General features: G+C 51.5%; 1 protein-coding gene and 1 long non-coding RNA gene across 3 annotated transcripts in view; one reads left to right on the forward strand and one right to left on the reverse strand.

The window, feature by feature from the left end:
- The window catches only part of TECPR2 (tectonin beta-propeller repeat containing 2), an 88,245-nt gene that overhangs the window by 42,935 nt on the left and 27,020 nt on the right, over positions 1 to 18,290 (reverse strand). The window contains exons 7-12 of the mRNA XM_019639211.1: positions 12,996 to 13,308; positions 10,701 to 10,833; positions 7,437 to 7,739; positions 5,683 to 6,656; positions 3,402 to 3,585; positions 1,427 to 1,600 (exon numbers count right to left, since the gene is read on the reverse strand). Coding sequence (XP_019494756.1) covers positions 1,427 to 1,600; positions 3,402 to 3,585; positions 5,683 to 6,656; positions 7,437 to 7,739; positions 10,701 to 10,833; positions 12,996 to 13,308 — 2,081 coding nt within the window. The remainder of the gene's footprint in view (positions 1 to 1,426; positions 1,601 to 3,401; positions 3,586 to 5,682; positions 6,657 to 7,436; positions 7,740 to 10,700; positions 10,834 to 12,995; positions 13,309 to 18,290) is intronic.
- On the forward strand, positions 15,083 to 17,680 carry LOC109381051 (uncharacterized). 2 transcript variants are annotated; one of them, XR_002123622.1, is made up of 4 exons: positions 15,083 to 15,762; positions 16,227 to 16,496; positions 17,148 to 17,302; positions 17,407 to 17,680. It is a non-coding gene; the product is annotated as an uncharacterized LOC109381051 (long non-coding RNA). The 2 variants fall into 2 exon arrangements; XR_002123621.1 differs by having other exon boundaries at positions 17,148 to 17,680.

Below are 18,290 nucleotides of genomic sequence, written 5' to 3' on the forward strand. Positions count from 1 at the left end.
GCGGTGGGTTCCACTGCTAAAATGCAAACCCCCAATCTCCTAGATGAATGGCATGGTCCATCACACTCAGGACTGTGGCAGGGCCAGGGCTCAGCCTCCCTGCCTCCTTGCAGCCTCTGTCTAAGGGGTTGAAAGTCACTGCGGGGGAGCTGGCAGAACAGCTGTCCCCTAAAACCCCATGTTCCATGGCCTCAGCCTGCCGGTAGGTCTGCATACTCCAGTGTGCTAGCTGATCACACGAGCACCCTGTGGCGTCACAGTCCTTGGGTGTACGTCCTCGTGCAATGAGGCGGGAAGCACCTGCGGCTTCGTATAGCACAGACCCTCAGGCCAGCCTGAGGCCCTAACCCAGGAGGCATGGGTGCGACGTGGCTTGTCTGAAACCATGTCCTGGTGATGGCTAAGGCACTCCTGGTTAGGAGGCAACTCACTCTTCACCTCCAGGCCAGAAGCACCCCGCCTCCCCACTGGGAACAAAATGCAAATGCCCCTGGCAGTTGGATGTGCACGTGCCTTTCCAGAGCTATTTTCACTTGAAGAGTGACACAGGAAGTGGGTGGAGAGACCAGGGTGGTATGTGGCCTGGAACCCAGCAAGGCTGCCCCAGCGCTCAGGCAGGAGCTGTGAGGACGGGCCATCCCTCACATCTGGGAGAGAGCCAGATGTGCGAAGCTGTCAGTCTCAGAGAAGCAGCCCTGGCTGACAGCTCGCAACAGAGATTAAAACATTCTCTTGGCGTCAGCAGCATGAAATGGTTACAAGATTGATCTCTACACAAATCCAATATGGCCTCTTGACAATCAGAAAAGAGTCCGTGCCCATAATCCTTCCCAGCCACGGATAAATCACACTGCTTTGGGAAACTCATATCCCATTTTGCTGACAGCACATAAACACTGACTCTCTTTACAGTTTATTTTTAATAAACAAGTCCCACTGTGTCTCTTCCAGCAGCTAAAGGTTCCCCTTAGGGCAGTTTCCTAGGACAAGTTGAACTGCTGTTTAGAGCAAATTATTTCTCGTTGCTTCTCCTGACCCACATGTAAATAAGTGTAGAAAAGCAGGGCTCTGGCCTGGCTGGAAATTCAGGCCATAAGCTACAGGGAAAATGTCACCTCTCTGTTACTCTTTCCTCTTAAGATCTGATACTACGTGATAAGTGATATGCAGCGGTTAGCAAGGAGAATGAGACTGTCTGTACCTCACTAAATAATCCAATGAATTCCTGCCCTAAGTTTGTCCCAGGTGGAATCTGAGTCAGTAGCAGAGAGTAATCCAAAGGCAAACACTCTCTAACTCTGTTCATTTAAATAGATTTTTAGCCTCTCAGTCACTGTGACTGTTCTAAGCCCGTCACAAACCGAGCGAGGAGCAGGAAGCAGCAATTGTACCAGGACCCACGGCACCTGAGCCCCACCTCGGTTACCTGTCTGCAGGTATAGGTCTCCATTGGTCCTGATGACCCAGGCTGTGTCCTCACTCAGCGCCACAAACACTGCCTGCGGCAGAGCCTCGTACCAGTGTCGCTTGCCCCGGATGGTCACTTTCCCACAAGCGAAAGCTCGGTTCGATTTCTGTTCAATCTTCCAGAGAAGGGCTCCTGTGGAAATCAAAATTCTAGTCACCGTCCAAAGAATACTGAGAATCACTTACACACAAGACTTCATTCTGGGTGCTGTGGGGACAGAGATTTCTAAAACACCCCACCCTTTGCATCAACCCCAAACAAGCACCCAGGTTGGATGCCAGCTGTGTGGCTCTGGCCGTCACGTCACTTCACGTCTCCAAGCCGCATTTCCTCATCTGTGACACAGGGATCATCCCTGCTTTAGAGGGTGTTAGAAAGCCTGGAGGTGGGAGTGTTACCAAGGACACAGCACACAGGGCTGGGCACCTCACAGGCACCCATCTCCAAATACGAGCAGGGTGACATCGTTAGCTTGCCGAGATGAGTCCCCAGTAAGCACCGTGCGGCACAACCAGTGTCCGGAGAGAGGCTGAGGGTCGTGCAGGGTCCCTTCCAGACCAGCTACACGGACAAGGTGCATGAAAAGGAAGCATTTGAGCTGGGCCATGCTTTCTTCACTCAGAGAGGGGCTCTGATAAGCAGAGATGAAGGAAGGGAGGGAAGGAGGGAGAGAGGCAAGAAAGCCAGGCGGGCTCTCTGTAGATGGAGCGTGTGGCACAGGCCGGGCACTGAAGTGTAAGGAGCTGCAGGCCTGAGCATCACCAGAGCACAGACGGGCTGGACCAGAGGGCCTGACGAGGAGCTGGAGGATGGGCGGCAGTAGGACAGATGGCCACGGGGCACAGGGCCCTGGTCCCCACTGAGGATGTGGCCCAAAGGCCGTCTCGGCCCAGAACGCTAGCCTGGTGGAAACAGAGTTCTTACTCGAGCAACAAGGGACTGAATGGTTTGGAAACACAAGGTAATTAACATAATCAGGAAAGAACCAAAGTTTCTAAGTGGCTGGGAAGATGAACCCAAAGGTAAGTGACAGAAAAAGAATTAAAACACACAATTACATAACGCAGCTAATGGAGTAGGTTATTATCTCAGTCAGTCTCCAAGGAGAAATATTTTTCAAATAAGCAAAGACGTAAAACAAAGCAACCCTGAACAAACTAGTATTTAAATAGTGACAAAGATCAGGGAGAGTTAAGGGAACTCCATCGTGAAGCCACAGAGGACCAGTCTGAGGTCACAGGCTGAGTTTCCTCTGACTTCCCTTCCAATGTCCTAACCATGAGCCAGGTACTACAAGGCAAAGAAACACATAAGCACACCTGTGCTACCTGCCCACCTCCAAACAGGTGAAGTGACCAACAGGACAAAGCAGAGGAGCAGATAGGGGAGGTATTTCATTCAAGCAGAACCTCATTCAGGAAATGTCTGCTCCAATGGATCACTAAAAATGGCCTCCTCATGGCATGAAAGAATGAATGGAGTAGATTACCCACCCAAAGACTATAGACAGCTCATTTAAAATAATTTCTAAAAAGGAAACCAAAGTCCGAACACATCCAACATATGCACGGGCCCATCTTTACTAGTTCAGCTGCGTTAGTGCAACACAGAAACAGAAACGCATTCTATTTTTATAAGGAGTTAGCATGGTAATATCTCTCAAAATCTAAGCTATTTGTATAGCTTACAACAATATGTTCACGTGTTGCCACTGAAATTAATAAAAAACCAAAAATTCAAACTGCACACCCATCTACACTGTTTACTAACTGATATCAGACGAAGCAATTCATGTTCTTTGAAGAAAACACCTCCCCCTGGTGGGAAAGGCCAGTCTTGAACAGACTGCAGTTGCTGCGGGGACCCTGTGCTAGGGCGGCTCCACCTAGGGTGGGAGACTCCACCTGGGGCGGGAGGCGCAGGGGAGGCGAACCTGAGGGTGAGACTGCCACCTGCTGGACGGCGTCTTCAAACTTCTGCCAGCGCAGCCCCGCGCCTGGCAACGCACTGCAGAACAGGCCGCCTTTGTAGTCCAGGCACCAAATGTACTTCTCGGAGATCGCCAAGCTGAGGATGCCATAGCCGGGGCCAGAGTAGCCCATCCAGCTTTCTGCAAACTGACAAGGACAGAGCCCGATGAGGGCTGTGCAACTGCCACACTCACTGCACTTGCCGTACTGCTGTCCACAAGAAAAGTGTGCAGGATACCACTGAAATCAGAGCTGAAGGGGTCTTCCAGAAGCCATGCGGAGACCCGCCCCCGCTATCTTCGGGCCACGCTCTAACAGAGGCGTCCTGAAATGGGAGCTGTTGTCCCCGCTAGCCCCCGCAGCATCCCTGGGTAACACCTGGCAGTGTTAGGACATCCTTCCTAACGTAACGCTACATTGTAAGGATGTGGCTTACAATGCACACATCCACTCTGCAGGCATACCTCCCTTTACACAGAGAGACGTGTTCCTGAGCACTTGCCCGCGAATCGATGTTCTGTCCGTCACATCATCACAGATGTGTGAGGGAAGCAGCACACCGCTATCTGTTTTCCCACCACATTTTCTCAAGCATTGTTCCAATCACCGGTACACCATGTGGCCGATGGAAATCTGGTCAGGACGCTCTGCCTGACTGAATTTGTAGCGTAAGGTTCAGTTGCTGGGATTCTTTTAAAAAATCAAAGCTAAATAAAGTCTTTGTACTTCAACAAAAGAAACTGCAAAAGAAATCAATGTATTTGCACAATTTCCCACATACGGAAGTTAACTGCTTCAAAAAGAATGGGGTGCTGCCCCTTTCAGTCTGGCCCTGCTCACCATGACAAGACTTATCTACCGTCCCGACCCCCGCCCCACCCCCACCCCCCCTTTCCTGGCTTTCCAGCTCCCCGGAGGGGCTGCGGAGCTGCGGGGGGGGGGCCTTGAAGGCGGGGGACAGGTCCTCAAAGTGCTAGGCTCCCTGTTCCCAGGGAAGGGCTCTTGTAAAGTTCTGGCCTAGAACCCCCATGGCCCACCCCCACAGACCCATCTGCCGGTAACGTGGGCATTGGGCGGGCGCCCCTGCTGACTTCCCACAGTCCTGTGCCTCGCTCATCACCAAGCCGAGTCCCACTCAAGGGCACTCGTGTCTGGTTCCTCCCTGAGACTGAGATCCGCGATCAGCGGGCCCTGGCACCAACAGAGAGCCTGGCAGCCTAGGCATCCGAGAAGGGAAGGACGTGGGAGCCAGAGGTCTAGCCTTTCGGCATTCTGCCTCAAAAAAAGCGAGCAGTGCGCGTCTCTTTGGAGGCCAGGCAGCACAGAGGCGGAGGGGGCCCAGGGCCAGCCCTGCCCTTGCTCTGTGACCCCTGCAAGCCATTCAACTGTCCTCAGTCTCAGTTTCTTCCTCTGTAAAACGGGACCACCAGGTACCTACTTCCTGGCTTGTTTTGTTTTTAGAGAAGTAAATGAATTAAACTTGTGAAGTGCTTAGCATGGTGCCTGGCTCACGTGAGCTGCCCAGATGTCACAATTAGCACTGGAAGACCCAGCGGTACATGTGGGGAAAGCACATGGGGCTCTAAGTTCTCGCTCATAATCTACACCTCACGTCTCCTTAATAGGAAAAGTTACAACACACGGTGTGTTCTGAAACCAAGTACCTCTAACAATGATTACTTGTTGAGGAAAGTAAGCACTTTTGAACAATCACTTTCTTCTATAAAATGCCCAATAACAGTCAATGATCGTCTTCTGGGTGCGTGGGCTGGGTGACCCACAGACCACTGGACTCCCAAGCCTGGTTTCTGCTTCACCTCTGGCCGAGGGCACAGCAGCCTGAGGGGCTGGCCTCTTGGCTCTGCAGAGGTGCCGGTCTGAGGAGGCGGGTAGGAGGCTCCTGGTGTCCCACCTGCTCAGAGCCCCCCCCAAGAGTGTGCAGCCCTCTGACCCTGGTTTTCTGGAAAGGCCCCAGGCCAATTCAGCCCTTCCCCGAGATGACTGACACGCAGCACCCATGCTGGATGAGATGCGATTTTGCTTTTGCTGGTGAAGCGGGTTCCTGAGCAAGGGCATGACAGGTCAGCACTAGACCAGCCCTTCAAGGTCCCGTCGGAAATCCCCCCAAACCTAGACTTGAAAACATGTGGCCTACAGGTTTTGCGGTAGAAATATAATTTCTTTACATCAGAAGAAAAATAATCAGTTTGCCAATGATTGCCCTTAAGAAAGACGCCCACACACCTGATCTGACTTTAGCAGCCCAGTGTCATCGGTGGCTGGCTGGCTCAGGTCCTGCGGGGAGTGACTGCCTCCCAGCTCTGTCACGCTCATCTCCGAGGATGAAGAGGGCAGACCGTGGGCATAGATGTCCTCCTCATCACTGGATGTCAACACCTGGTCCCGTGAAGGCTGCTCGAGGTGAGGCTCGAGGGCGCTGGCCGCCACGGCAGAGACCAGCGGAGCCGGCTGTCTGCCCACCCTTCCCAGCTCACATTTGGAAGAGACCCCTGCTTGCTGGCTGGCATCAGGGACAGCATGCCAGGGATTTGAGCTGAGGTGGCTAGGGGCCCCTATGTGGCCTAGAAAGCCCTGCTCTTCGCTGGGCTCCTCGGTACTGCCCTCATCAGCTCTGGTCCCCAGCAGCCAGCCCTCAGCACTGGGGGCCCAGCTGAGGCTGGACGGCACTGGCGGTGTGTCCAGGAGGGGTGCTTCAGAAAATGTGCTTTGGGGGTCATCAGGGTCCCAGCCCTCCCTTTCTTGGGCCTCAGCAGAGCTGTCCTGTTCTTGGCAGGGTGACTGTCTGCCACTCAGTCCGTCGTCCACAGGACATGGCTCCTCCTCGAGTTCTGTGACGTCACCTCCTTCCCCACCTTCCCCCGATTGTGAGAGTGAATGCAACAGCCCACTGTGCGGCTCGGGCTCGCCTTCGAGGTTATGTCCTAAGCTTTCAGTCCTACTGTCATCCTCTTCATTCTGTAAGTCAGAGGCGGGTTCAGGCACCTCCAGGACACTAAATGCTTCCGGGTCACCATTGGCCTCGCTGCTGAGATTGCTCTCCTGGTCGGGAGACTCTGTGCTCAACTGGTCCACGGTGCTGCCCAAACTTGAGGTCAAGGACAGCAGGTCTGTGTTGAGGGACTGGGGGCTGTCACCAGGAAACTCAGAGCAGGGAGTCGATTCAAGGGAGCTGTGGTAGGTGGTCCTGCTTCCGCCTTCTAATTTAAAACAAGGATGTTTAAAATGAGGTATGGCTCTACATGAAGACATGAATTAAAAACCAAAATTTTGACTCTAAAAAAATACATTTTAAATGAAGGATGTTTAATGGATGAAGAATAAATCTCTTAAGTACAAACTATCCTAACACAGGGATGTTTTAAGTGGATGTAAATATCCCACACACAATGGACTCTGAGACCTCAGTCACAAAATGTTAAACGAGAAAAAAAAAGGAACGAACGGATCATAGACCAATTTTTAAAAATTATTAAAATGCTTAGGAATCCAATAACATTTCCCTCCAATACTGCAGTAATCTTTAGCGAGGGAGGCTCAACAGGCACCAAGGAGTCAAAAGTTAGATATTCAACATTAAAGCCCATATCCGATAACACATCCAACACTAAACATAAAATGAGCCATCTAGGTGCCAGGGTAAGGCTTGTTTGTGTCCATGACTTTCCCTCCAGGTTCACAGACTCCTGGGTCTAATAAACAGTATTCACGAATAAACCAAAATTTTTATTGCAATATTGAAAAGTGGAAAACCCAGGTTCATTAGGCAGGGTGCTGAGCACAAAGGTATGTCACTGTCTGAACTTTACAGAGACGCTTTACTTGTGCACATAACATACCACATTTCATGCCACAGCTCCTTGGGGGGGGGGGAGGGTGCATGTGCTGTCTGTGAACGGAAGGGCACGTGCTCACGCAGGACAAGCAGCGTTCCTGAAGCCCCAAGAGGGAGGGCTGGCGTGGCTCTGCCGTAGACCTACCTGTCTTCTTCCGCTTCTTCTTTTTCACTCTGAGAGGCTTCACGACAAGCTCCTGGTCGAAGTCTTCTGAGCTGATCACGCTGAACCTCTGTGTGGCAGGCTGGCCGCCCTTGCCTGGCTCTGGGGCTGCCTGGGTCCCCGAGCCGCTGTCGGTGGAGTTGAGCGAGCTGCTCCTGCTCCGCGGCTCGCTGGCCACGGACATGCCCCTGAGCCTGGTCTCGGAAGCCGTGGCCCCCGCTGGCTTCTCCACATGCTGCACGTGGGCCTGTTCTGCGCATCCCGGCGGCTCCAGACCATCTCGCACTAAGAAGATTCTGGTTTTAGTGGTGTTTACCCGAGAGAAAGTGATGTGCTCTTTCTTATTCACACTAACCTGCCCTAAATACCAGCCTGCTGAATTCAGAGGACTGGCAAAACGAAAGAATCGCACAAGAGAGCCAACGAACAGTTTCTGTCCTCCAGGAAGCTCATTATCAAGATCAGTAAGTGACCACCACTGTCTTGTAAATAACTCAACAGGAAGGGAATGCCACCAAGGATGGAGCAGGTCTCTCTCACAAATCAAAAGGGCTCAGTGCTATTGTATACTCATCCTCTGACTTGAATAACTTCAGTACTACTCAAAGGGCATTTGAAAAAGGTGTGTGTACCTGTAATTACAGTTCTCAGATTTTACGGAGGGGAAGGTAAGTTTCCACTAAGACAGACTTAAGCTTATTAAAGCCATCAGCGTCCCGGGCAAGCAGAGGGCAGAATGAGAAGCGGGTGGCAGAATGTCACTTCCTGTGCCCTGTCCCCGTGACTATCAGCCTGCTGGACTGGTTCCAGCCATAGTCCCCTCAACCCTGGACCACAGACCACGGTGACCCACTCAGCCATCCTTCTGTTATGGAGTGTCTACTCCATGCTGGACGCCGTTCTAGGGGCTCAGACATGGCCATCTCTCAGACAGACAGACAGACGGGGCCTCCTATTCTCTGCTGGGGTCAGGGGCAGGCTGCAGCCTCCAGAGCGCACACTGGGGACTAGAAGGGCAGGACCCTGCAGAGTGATGCCCAGGGTAGGGGAGGGACTTGAAGATTCCACAAGCTACGGGCAGATCTCCTGTAAAGCTGCACCGTCCAGTACAGTAGACACTAGCCAAGTAGCTATTTAAATGCAAATTAATTAAAATGAAAGACTTAACATTCAGCTCCTCAGGTGCACAAGCGCTCAGCAGCCACGTGTGGACCGTGCTGACACAGCGTGTCACTGCAGAAAGGCCTGTGGACAGCAGGGGTCTGTGCTTCTCTTCTGCAGGCTGCCCCTCATTGCACTGCTAAGGGCCCAACTCAGACGCTCAAGTCGGAACTCATTCCCTTTCGTATGAAACCTGATTTGGAATAACATTCCTCCCAACGTGCCCTCTGTGACTTAAAGAGGCAATTTCTCTCCATCTCTTAGAGATTGTAATTTAGGACCAAGGAAGCTCCTTCTGCGTTTTCGTCTTTCCAAGTGCTCAATACCCAGCTAATGTGAGACTGTTCTTTCTACTTTTCCGTTAGCACTGCAGAAAGGTACAAATGGTAAGGTCCCGTGCAGGCGGGTCCGGGCAGCCTGCGCCCGTCCTGTGCCCAAGGGCAGGGCAAGCGGCTGCCTCCGCAGCCTCGAGGTTTGTAGTCAGCCACCCCTTCCTGTCCAGGGCCCTGTGCCCTCCTGCAGTTACTCAGACGTAGCTCACGCTGAACAGAGAGAGGAGAAGTAACAGAGAAGATGGCCTGTGGCCGAGACGCCACGGAACCCCAGTGAGCCCACGGCTATAGCAAAGCGCCAACCTCCTGAGTAATGGGAGGCAGAGAAATGCCAGCCGGAGCAGAAATCTGAGCAGTGGTTGGGGCGTGTCCCCCACTACCCCAATCCTCGGCTTTTTAACCTATGAAATGAGGATATCCCTTATTACCAAACACGTGCTAAGGTCTCTGATGCAGCCGCGTTAGGGTCACAAGATCCTTGCAACCAAAATATGTATTCCTCTGTGAGGTAAGAAAACGTCTCTGAAGTCAAAGCAGTGGTAGGAAAAAGGCCCCCGGAACTCAGTGAAGAGCGGGGGAGACGGACTTAACTGAGGCACCCGGGGCAAGTATCACAAATGCAGTGGCCCCTGCACTGGGTGGGGTGCAGGGGACGGGAGAGGCATGGGGCAGAGGGCAGCGCCCCAGCAGAGGCAGGCCACATTTGGGGGCACCTGCACGTGGTGTCTGATGTGTCCAGGGCACCAGGTAAGTGGGGGGAGCCGGCAGCAGTAGACTGGAGAAGCCCTGCACACCACCCCATAAATGGTGGCAAGAGGGGCACGGCCAGCACAGAGAGACAAGGCCCTGACAACCCCAGGCAGGAAGGCGGCCTGGATGGGAACAGCGGTCGTTTCACACAGGTTTGGTAGGAGAGTCAAACAGGGCGCCTGTGAAACTGCTCTGTGAACTTCAGAGGCCACACAAATGTGGGGGCTCTGGGGCCAGACAGGTGCCTCCCACGCGCCGCTCACGAGTCGCAGTGCTGGTGTCTGAGGGACCCTCATGGCACCTCACGAAGCCTCAGCTTCCTAGCTGTAGGCTCAGGGCCTTCCATACGGGGCTGTTCGGAGGGTTTTGTAAGATCACGCATGTAAGTGTTTAGCGCACTTAGAACATAGCACACGTGAGTGAGAGCAGGGCGGGGGGGGGGGGGGACGACACACGCACAGCTGTCATCATCAGGAACCAGCCCGAACACGTAAAGCACCGCGGATGTGTGCATGAGAATACATATCAAGATCCTCTGCTCATTAGAATTTGGGCTTACATGAATTACACAAACAGCCAAAGGCACGGAAGATACTACTACAAGTAAGAACTGTGCAAAGGGTAAAAGACATGTCCTAGACGACAGAGCTTAAGGCTCTAAAATTTTATGCAAATCTATGTGTTTTGGAGCATTAATCCCACACGCGTTCCAGACTTGCAGGGATCAGTCAGGTGGGCACGGAGCTGTCCCTCCTACTCGCCCAACCTCCCACCTTCCAGACCCAGGGGAGCAACTCGACCAAACGGGGGACCCTGTCTGACATAGGCCGTCAAGTGGGTAACCTTCAAAAGAAGTACTGCAAATGATATTCTAAGAATCATAGAAACCCTCCAGATACCTCCTTGATTAGATGGCTACAATCATTTAACTAGCAAAATGGTAAGTTTTATAAATTACAAACGGCAATTACATACACACAGCACATTTATAACCAATACAAACCTATTGATGCTAGTCCTTCAGGCCTGCTCGAAATTCTTATAATGTTCCTGTCTCCCTTTAAGAGAAATATTTCATTTTCTGTGCAGGAAACAGACACGATGTCACCTGATCCTTCCAAACCAGCAATTGTGGCCTGTCCAAAAACAAACAAAACAAAACAAAAAAATCACAAAACCCGGCAATAATAACAGTTCAGAGCACACGAGCACGTGTGGGAGCCCAGAGGAGTCAGACGTACCTGCACTTTGTTACGACAACTTCAGGAAACTCGGTGGAGGAATTCAATCCAAAGTCAGGGAATATCTGACAGATATGTGACTTGGACTTGTAAACCTTGCCAGTAAATTTACGTGACTGAGCGAGCAGTCTGTCCCCACCTCTCGGCCACTCCCTGGACCATGTCCTCACTTGCTCCCCACTCCCTGTGACATGGGGCTCCCCTTCTTGGGGGGCTGCCTGTGGCCTCACACAACCGGCCTCCTGCCCTTGTCCGTTTCGGGCACATACAGCCGCCTGTCTGAGCCCAACCTGTTCCCCCGGACGCCATGCCTCTGCTTGAATATTCTTCCTGTCCCTTGTTCCCCAGAACAGTTCCAACTCGATTCAGATGCTGCCTCCTTGGCAATCAATGCCCAGGACTCCTGCGCGCTCACTGCGCTTTATACAACCGCCGTCTGGCACATCACTGCTGGGCCAGAATATGTGCCCACAGGCCTAGACTCCCCACTGTGCACAGTCATGTGGGAGAGAGATGCACTCGGCTGCGGTTCTGAATGAGTAAATGAAGGGACACAGGGTTCCTCTAATGTCACATCAGAGCAGACAGCAACCAAACACAGGACTTCCTGAGCCCACACTGAATTTTAAAAAAGTTTTGCTTTTCAGTCAGCAGTATAGATAAGAGACCAGTTCACTGGAGAAGAGGAAGTGGTCTGAGCTCATTGTTATTTCTTAAATAACCCTGACGAGCTGGAAACAGGCCAGTGGTTTGAACGCTGCCCATCATGCTGGCATGCTCAGGCTCTGGTGGTGACCAGGCCGGTTCAGGGAAAGCCCTATCTCCATCTCTCCACCTGTGGAATGAGGTTAATTACACCCATGGAAGAAAGCACTGGGGAGTGCTCGGAGGAGAGGAGCTGACATGCAGTCACCACATGTCTGCACCCCACTAAGTGCCAAGGGCGTTCAAAGAGCGCCGGCAGAAAGAAGTTCTTTGTAACTGGGGAACAGTGCAAAGACGGCCTTCAAAACGTTCCTTAAGAAAAAAAACAAAGTCAGGGCTAAAAGGCACCTTGTGGCCCCGTACCGCCTCACTCCTCCCCTCCCATGCACGTCCCAGGGGAGGGCGCCAAGAGGCTGCGGCTCAGAGGCAGAACCAGGCTCGACTCCTCTAGAAGAGGACAAAGGTTCCAGCCTGGTCCTGCCTCCTCCGTCAGCTCTCTCTCCACCGCACCAGCGTCCACCAGCGTCACCAGGCACAGCTGAGGACAGCTATGAAGGCTTCGGTGAGGTGCAGATGACCTCAATTTCTGTAGACACACTCCAAGTAAGAAAACCCTTTAACTTCCACAGCAAAGCTCTGCTTGTGAAAGAACAGGGTGTCTGTCAGAGGCCTGCTGGCTTCAAGGATGGGAAGCTGAGCCCAGGCGGAGGATGGGCGTGGGGTTGTCCACAAAAGGGCAAAAGCTCTGTCTGGAGGTGAGGAGAAACTGAAACGGAACAGTTGTTTTCTTAAGTTCTTATATCTGACTAACAGTAAAAATCTGTTATACCTTATTTAAACAGAAATTGTTTCCTACCATGATTTAATGATGCTGGAAAGTTATCCAAGATACATCACTAAGTGGAAAGAAAAAATGGCAAAATAATGTGTCTCCATTTGGGTAAAAGAACAGGGTAGAAAGAAAGCTGGAGAGAGACCCGTGTGCCGCTCGGCGGCGTCCTGGTGAGGGCTCGGAAGTGACTCCTCTCTGTCACACCTGAGTTTTCATTACATTCACTCATAGTCATTTGGTAGTCAGGAAAAATATGATCCAAATAGACTATGAAGAACAAGTTTAATTTTGTGCTTAAATACAAAAAACCCCCACACAATTTCTTGGAGGGAGGCAAGACTATGAATATCAAAACCAAGTATTTTTTCAAATATACAGAATTAACCAAAGCTTCATTTGATTTCCTTGACTGACCCAGAGGAAACAGTAGCATGTACACTGCTTCCTCCAGCATTCGGAGAGGCAGGTAAGCATTCCCTTGCCTTTGGAGGCCGAGATGTGGTGTGGCCACTTCACTTACCTGGTTGATGGTGTCAAGAAGGTAAATACTATATTCATTCCAACTCAAAACCCAGCCTTCTTGGAAGAAACATGAAACAAGCCCCAGGTGTTTCTCAGGTAAGCTGCCACCTCCCCTGTCGCAGGATTCCAGACGCGGGTACAGTTCAAAAGGCTTGACTCCTCCAGCAAAGACATCTTTTAAGATAAACGTGGCTTGAACCGTCCCATGGATGTCAGCCTTCCACAGCCGGAGCCCCGGCCGCGATGCGTACAAGGTTAGATCGCTTTGCTTACAAAGTCCTGGTATAAAACAAGCACCAAACTTCCCAGTGCTGAAATTACAAGAGAAAAAGAAAAAATGGACACAGACTGATTTAAAGGGATCATGACAATCCTGATATTAACCATAACAGAAATTTCTTGGCTAAGCCTAAACAAGATTGATTTTTTTTCAAACCCTTTTCTACGTTTCTCTTGTTCACTGACCGACCTACACTGTCATCCCAGCGCCCGCAAGGACGAGGTCTGTCTCACAACCCCCCAGTGGTGTGTGCCCTGATGAGCACACTTCCTGGTTTCAAGGTCTCCACTTACCGACCGTGTAATCGCTGTGGCTCGTGCTGTGCCCGGTGCTTTAGCTCCACTCTCATTTAATCTTCACGACAACCCTGGGAGGTGAATCTTACAACTCCCGTTTTAGAGAAGAGGAAACTGAGGCAGGAGGTGACAAATGCAGGTGTGCCCACCCTCTCCTTGCTCTGAAATTCTGCTCCTTCTACTATCTGATTGCCGGGCTCACTCCAACACCCCCATGAATGAGTCTGGCCTTAGGGTCGAAGCAGCGCTTTCAGAATTACTCTAAACCATTGAAGGGACCGATTTTCCTTCTAGTCCCCAGGCCTGGTATTTTTTTGTATTTTAAAAATTATGAAATATCTAACACAAAGAAAAGAATATATATATATATATATATATATATATATATATATATATATATATATATATATATATATATATATATATATAAATAATTAATGAACTAGACATTCGGGAGCCCGTCCCTCAACATTGGAAATAAACCACCAGCGGCATCGCTGATGCACTCTCTTGCTCCTAGAAGCTCCTGCCCGCTCTGTTCTCCAAGCGTGACCACCAGACTGAATTCCGTGTTGTTCCCTTGCTTTTACTGGTAGTTTAGCCCCACAGCCATGCATCCCTAAACACTGCATAATTTATTAGTACTGTTTGTCTTTCATTTGTATTAAAAAACAATACGACGCTCTCCGTATGCTTTGGAAACTTGATTTTAACTTCAGTCATAGTTCTGAGATCCACCCTGCTGATAAGAAGCTGTCGCACTGCGGTGCAGTACTCTGCACCTTACTTTCCGGCTCCCTTGTCGATGGGTATCGAAATTATTGCTTTCTTACCCTAAATATTAGTGCTCTGGGCATCTTTCACATCATCTCCCAGGACACAGGTGTAAGAGTCTGTCAAGGAGAGTTCAGAAGTGGGATTGTTGGGTTGCTAAAAGCAAATTCAAGTTTGGAGACAATTTCATCCTTTTTCAATGTGATCGTACCGACTCATGCTCCCATTGGCAATCTAAGAGTTCTCACTGCTCCACATCTTTGCCAATCTCAGACTTCCACCGGAGTTCAAATTTTAAGAGTTTCAGTTCAACCATAAGTCCTGCTGGTTCCAAAATAGTTCTGATTTTGACTAGCAGAAAGAGTACTGGCTTTAGATCGACAGCTGGGTTTACTTTCCAGCCCTGACATTTAATGTTATAGTTTTGTGGTGTGTAACGTCTTTAGACCTCAGTTTCCTAATCTGTAAACCTGGGATAATAATTCCCACCTCAAAGGTGAAGTGAGGATTAAATGACATAACCTACGAAGGCACAAGAGGCAATGCTTGTGACATTGCAAGTCCCCACGAATGCTCGACTCCATGCATGACGCTGCAGGTGCTCACAGCTGGGAGCCACCTCTAACTACCCATGTTACCATTGCGTGGTCACCATATGTGCTGTGCCTCTCCCCTTATACCCTCACTGCACATGGCAACACACCCAACCCCCGGACAGGATGGCTGTCCCCAGGGCCCAGCCCACACAGCCACGCAGATAGTTATCTGGGTGTTTCTCTCACTTCAGTATCTCACCAGGCCCCTTGGTGCCTCAGTAACTACATCCCTCTGGAGAGGGGCCAAGGAGAGTATCAAATATCAAATCCACTTTGAAACGTAGCTTGTCAGACTAACCAAGAATGTTCCCGAACAAGTCTATAATCAGCACCGTGTTTCATTATTGCCTTTGGAGGGTTTGTTCTGGGAAGTTCTCTAAATGGAGAGACCAAAAGGAATTCAAGCAGGGAGCCCATCACCTTGCCCTCCCGCCTTTCCTGTCAAATCAATTTCTATTTGGTGATCCATTTTTTAAATCTGTTTTCCTTCCACTTATAGGTCCCCTTAAAAACCTCTTGTCACTTCCATTTTGATTTGCTCACCTTAAATAGTCAAAGCACTCATTTCAACAAACATTTAGTGAGTTCCTGTGTTATGTGAGATACTGGTGAGGTCGGCAACACAAAGATAAGTGAGATGAGAAACTGGTCCTGTCCCACAACACACTGCGGCCGACGTGCGTGGACCATTATGACGGCACCCGGGAGGCGCTCCATCTGAGGCTCAATGAGCTGTCACAGAGGAGTACAGACAAGGGGGCACGTTCAGACCGGGGCATGAGGAGGCTGGACCTTGGGCCCTGCGTGGGCAGTTGCCAGGTGAGAAAGGGGAATGGGCACCTGGGGAAAGGGGCACGCTGAGCAGGGTGCTGGCGGGGGCTGGCTCTAAGGAAATGCGGCAACGTGGGCAAGGGGGTCGGGAGAAGGCAGGTAAGTTGGGGTAACTAGCTAGAGCGGGGTGCAAAGGTCCTCAACCCCCGACTTGGCCACCACCCACTCCAATGTGATTCTGTAGCACTCGCTGATGTCATCCTGAAGTGAACCCCAGAACCCCAACTTTTAAGGTCTAAGCACTGTAGGATCCTAAAATCATTAATAAATTCACCTAGTTTCTTAACTTTGGTGGACATGATTTCCAGAAAAATCACTGATGACTTTCAAAAAACTCCTGTGACTCATTCCCTTTATGGGCCACATTAATATGAAAGGAGCGCTTTCTGGTTAACACATTCTAGCCGTAAAATAATGTTTTCTGATTTTACATCTGATTTACGGTGCCACAGACCTGAAATGCTGAGCATGGACACGGGGACCCACATGGGAGAATGACAGTTTGACACGAGTGTGGGAATGAGTCCAGCCGGGACAAGAATCTCAGCAGCCCAGTGCCCACAGGTCATCGGACAGGCATGACAGTGACACTGTCCGAGAACTTGATGCCGGCTCTGACTGGGGTACGGGTCACACTGCCACATCCAGCACGGACTGCGGCACACACATGCTGCTGGCACAGGGCATCCCTGACACCTGGACTGCAGGAGATACGGCAACAGGTATGGAGAGGGTCCTGACATACATAATGCCACAGGAACACAGAGGACAACAAAAATATGACATACGTGAGGGGATGGCCGGGGTCTGAGATTTTCTGGCAGTAACACACGTGTTGTTTATCCAACCTGAGGCGGCTCACAGATCAGAAGGGACCACTTCATCTCCCACCGCCGTCTCCCCGCTGGCCGGCACCTGCCCCTGCCCCACCTCCCCACAGCCACTGCAGTCCCCTCCTGAGTCCTTGGACACCTGGAGCCCTGGCCTGATCCCGGGCCATGGCATTTGACGCTGAGACCTGACACTCTTCTCACACTTCAGGCTTCAGCTCAGAGATCACTTCCCTGGGGAGGCCTTTCCGACCATTCTATCCAAGGGAAGCCTCCTGCCCCCCCCACCCCCCCACCCCCACCCATGCTTCACTCATCGTTCCCTCCACAGCACTTACTGCAGCCGCAACATTTCTTTTGCTTGTGGGCACAGACCTGACCTCAGTGTGTGCTGTGTGCTGCTGCCCAGCAGGCATTCACCTCACACGTGCTGAACGAAGCCGGTATCTGGGGTGGACATGCCAGCATGCAACAGAGGACAGCCTTTAAGACATGGAGCTCAGAACTTTTCCATTTATTCAGTGTCCTCCCCCAACTCTCTAGGCTCAATAAAACACACTGCCGTTGGAGAAAGAGGACACACTCATTTGTGTCTGCGTCCTGGAACGGTGCCTGGCACACAGTCTGTCTTTAATCAACACGGCCCAGACTGGACACCAGGAGAGGCTCGCAGAAAGGTGCTCACGTTTCACACAGAGGTAAGAAGGCCAGGTGTGAAGACAAAGACTGTTGGGTATATGACCCATGTGAGAGGTAGCTAGTTTGTAATGCTCTCTTTACACTCCACCTTCCTTCCAAAAAGACACACTGCAGTGCGACCCTGACAGAGAAGCCAGGACAAAACGTCAGGCAGAAGCTGGGACACCGGCAGAGGGAAACCAGGACCCATCCTGAAAACACTAAGCCCAAGCTACAAATTCCACTGTGTTTTCCAGGGGCTGGTAAGGAGATTTCTGCTATAACAGGTCAAACTGTTGATGGAATTAAGGGGGTCCTCAGCAGAATTGAGGGTTGGCATGGCAGTGTCTTTTCACTAAGGGCCGCCACACAGAAGAGAATCAACTTCTACTGTGCTGCTGTGAGGGACGGAACACGGGATAATGGGTGCCGGGAGGACCAGAGGCTGACCTCACCCGCCCTTCTCCCGACGGCACCACCAGCCTCAGCCGGCCCTCATCAACGCGTGCCAGTCCCACGTTTCCACGTCGGCCTGCTCTCCGCTCTCCACGCCGCCACCCAGCCCTCTCCTCTCTCCTCCAGCCTATCTGCCACCCACACAGTTCCCTGCAGGTCTCAGGGCCCCTCTGCTGAAGACTCCTCTGGCTCTGGCCCATCCTCTCCCACTCCCCCTGCCTGACTCAGGATAAGGAGAGTCAACTCCCCCAGTCTATGTCCCCCCCACGGACCCTGCCCCCACGCAAACCTCCAAACCGTGTTCTACAAGCATGCTTCTGGGAGGCAGCACCCATGTGCTGCTGCTGCCACCACCTTCTCTCCTTCGGATGTGAACTTGGCCTAACCCTCCATGTCACTGTTTTTCTTTCAGGCATCAGGTCACGGGAGGGATGCTCTCTCAGCCTGGAACCCTTTACCCCTTCCAGACCCCCCTCCCCTCCTCTTGGCTGATTCTGCCCCTGTTCCTGCCCCTGGTCCCGCTCCTTCCGGAAGGCTTCCCCCGCCCCCTGG

The sequence above is a fragment of the Hipposideros armiger genome, unplaced genomic scaffold (assembly GCF_001890085.2).
Source record: "Hipposideros armiger isolate ML-2016 unplaced genomic scaffold, ASM189008v1 scaffold_43, whole genome shotgun sequence".
NCBI lineage: Eukaryota > Metazoa > Chordata > Mammalia > Chiroptera > Hipposideridae > Hipposideros > Hipposideros armiger.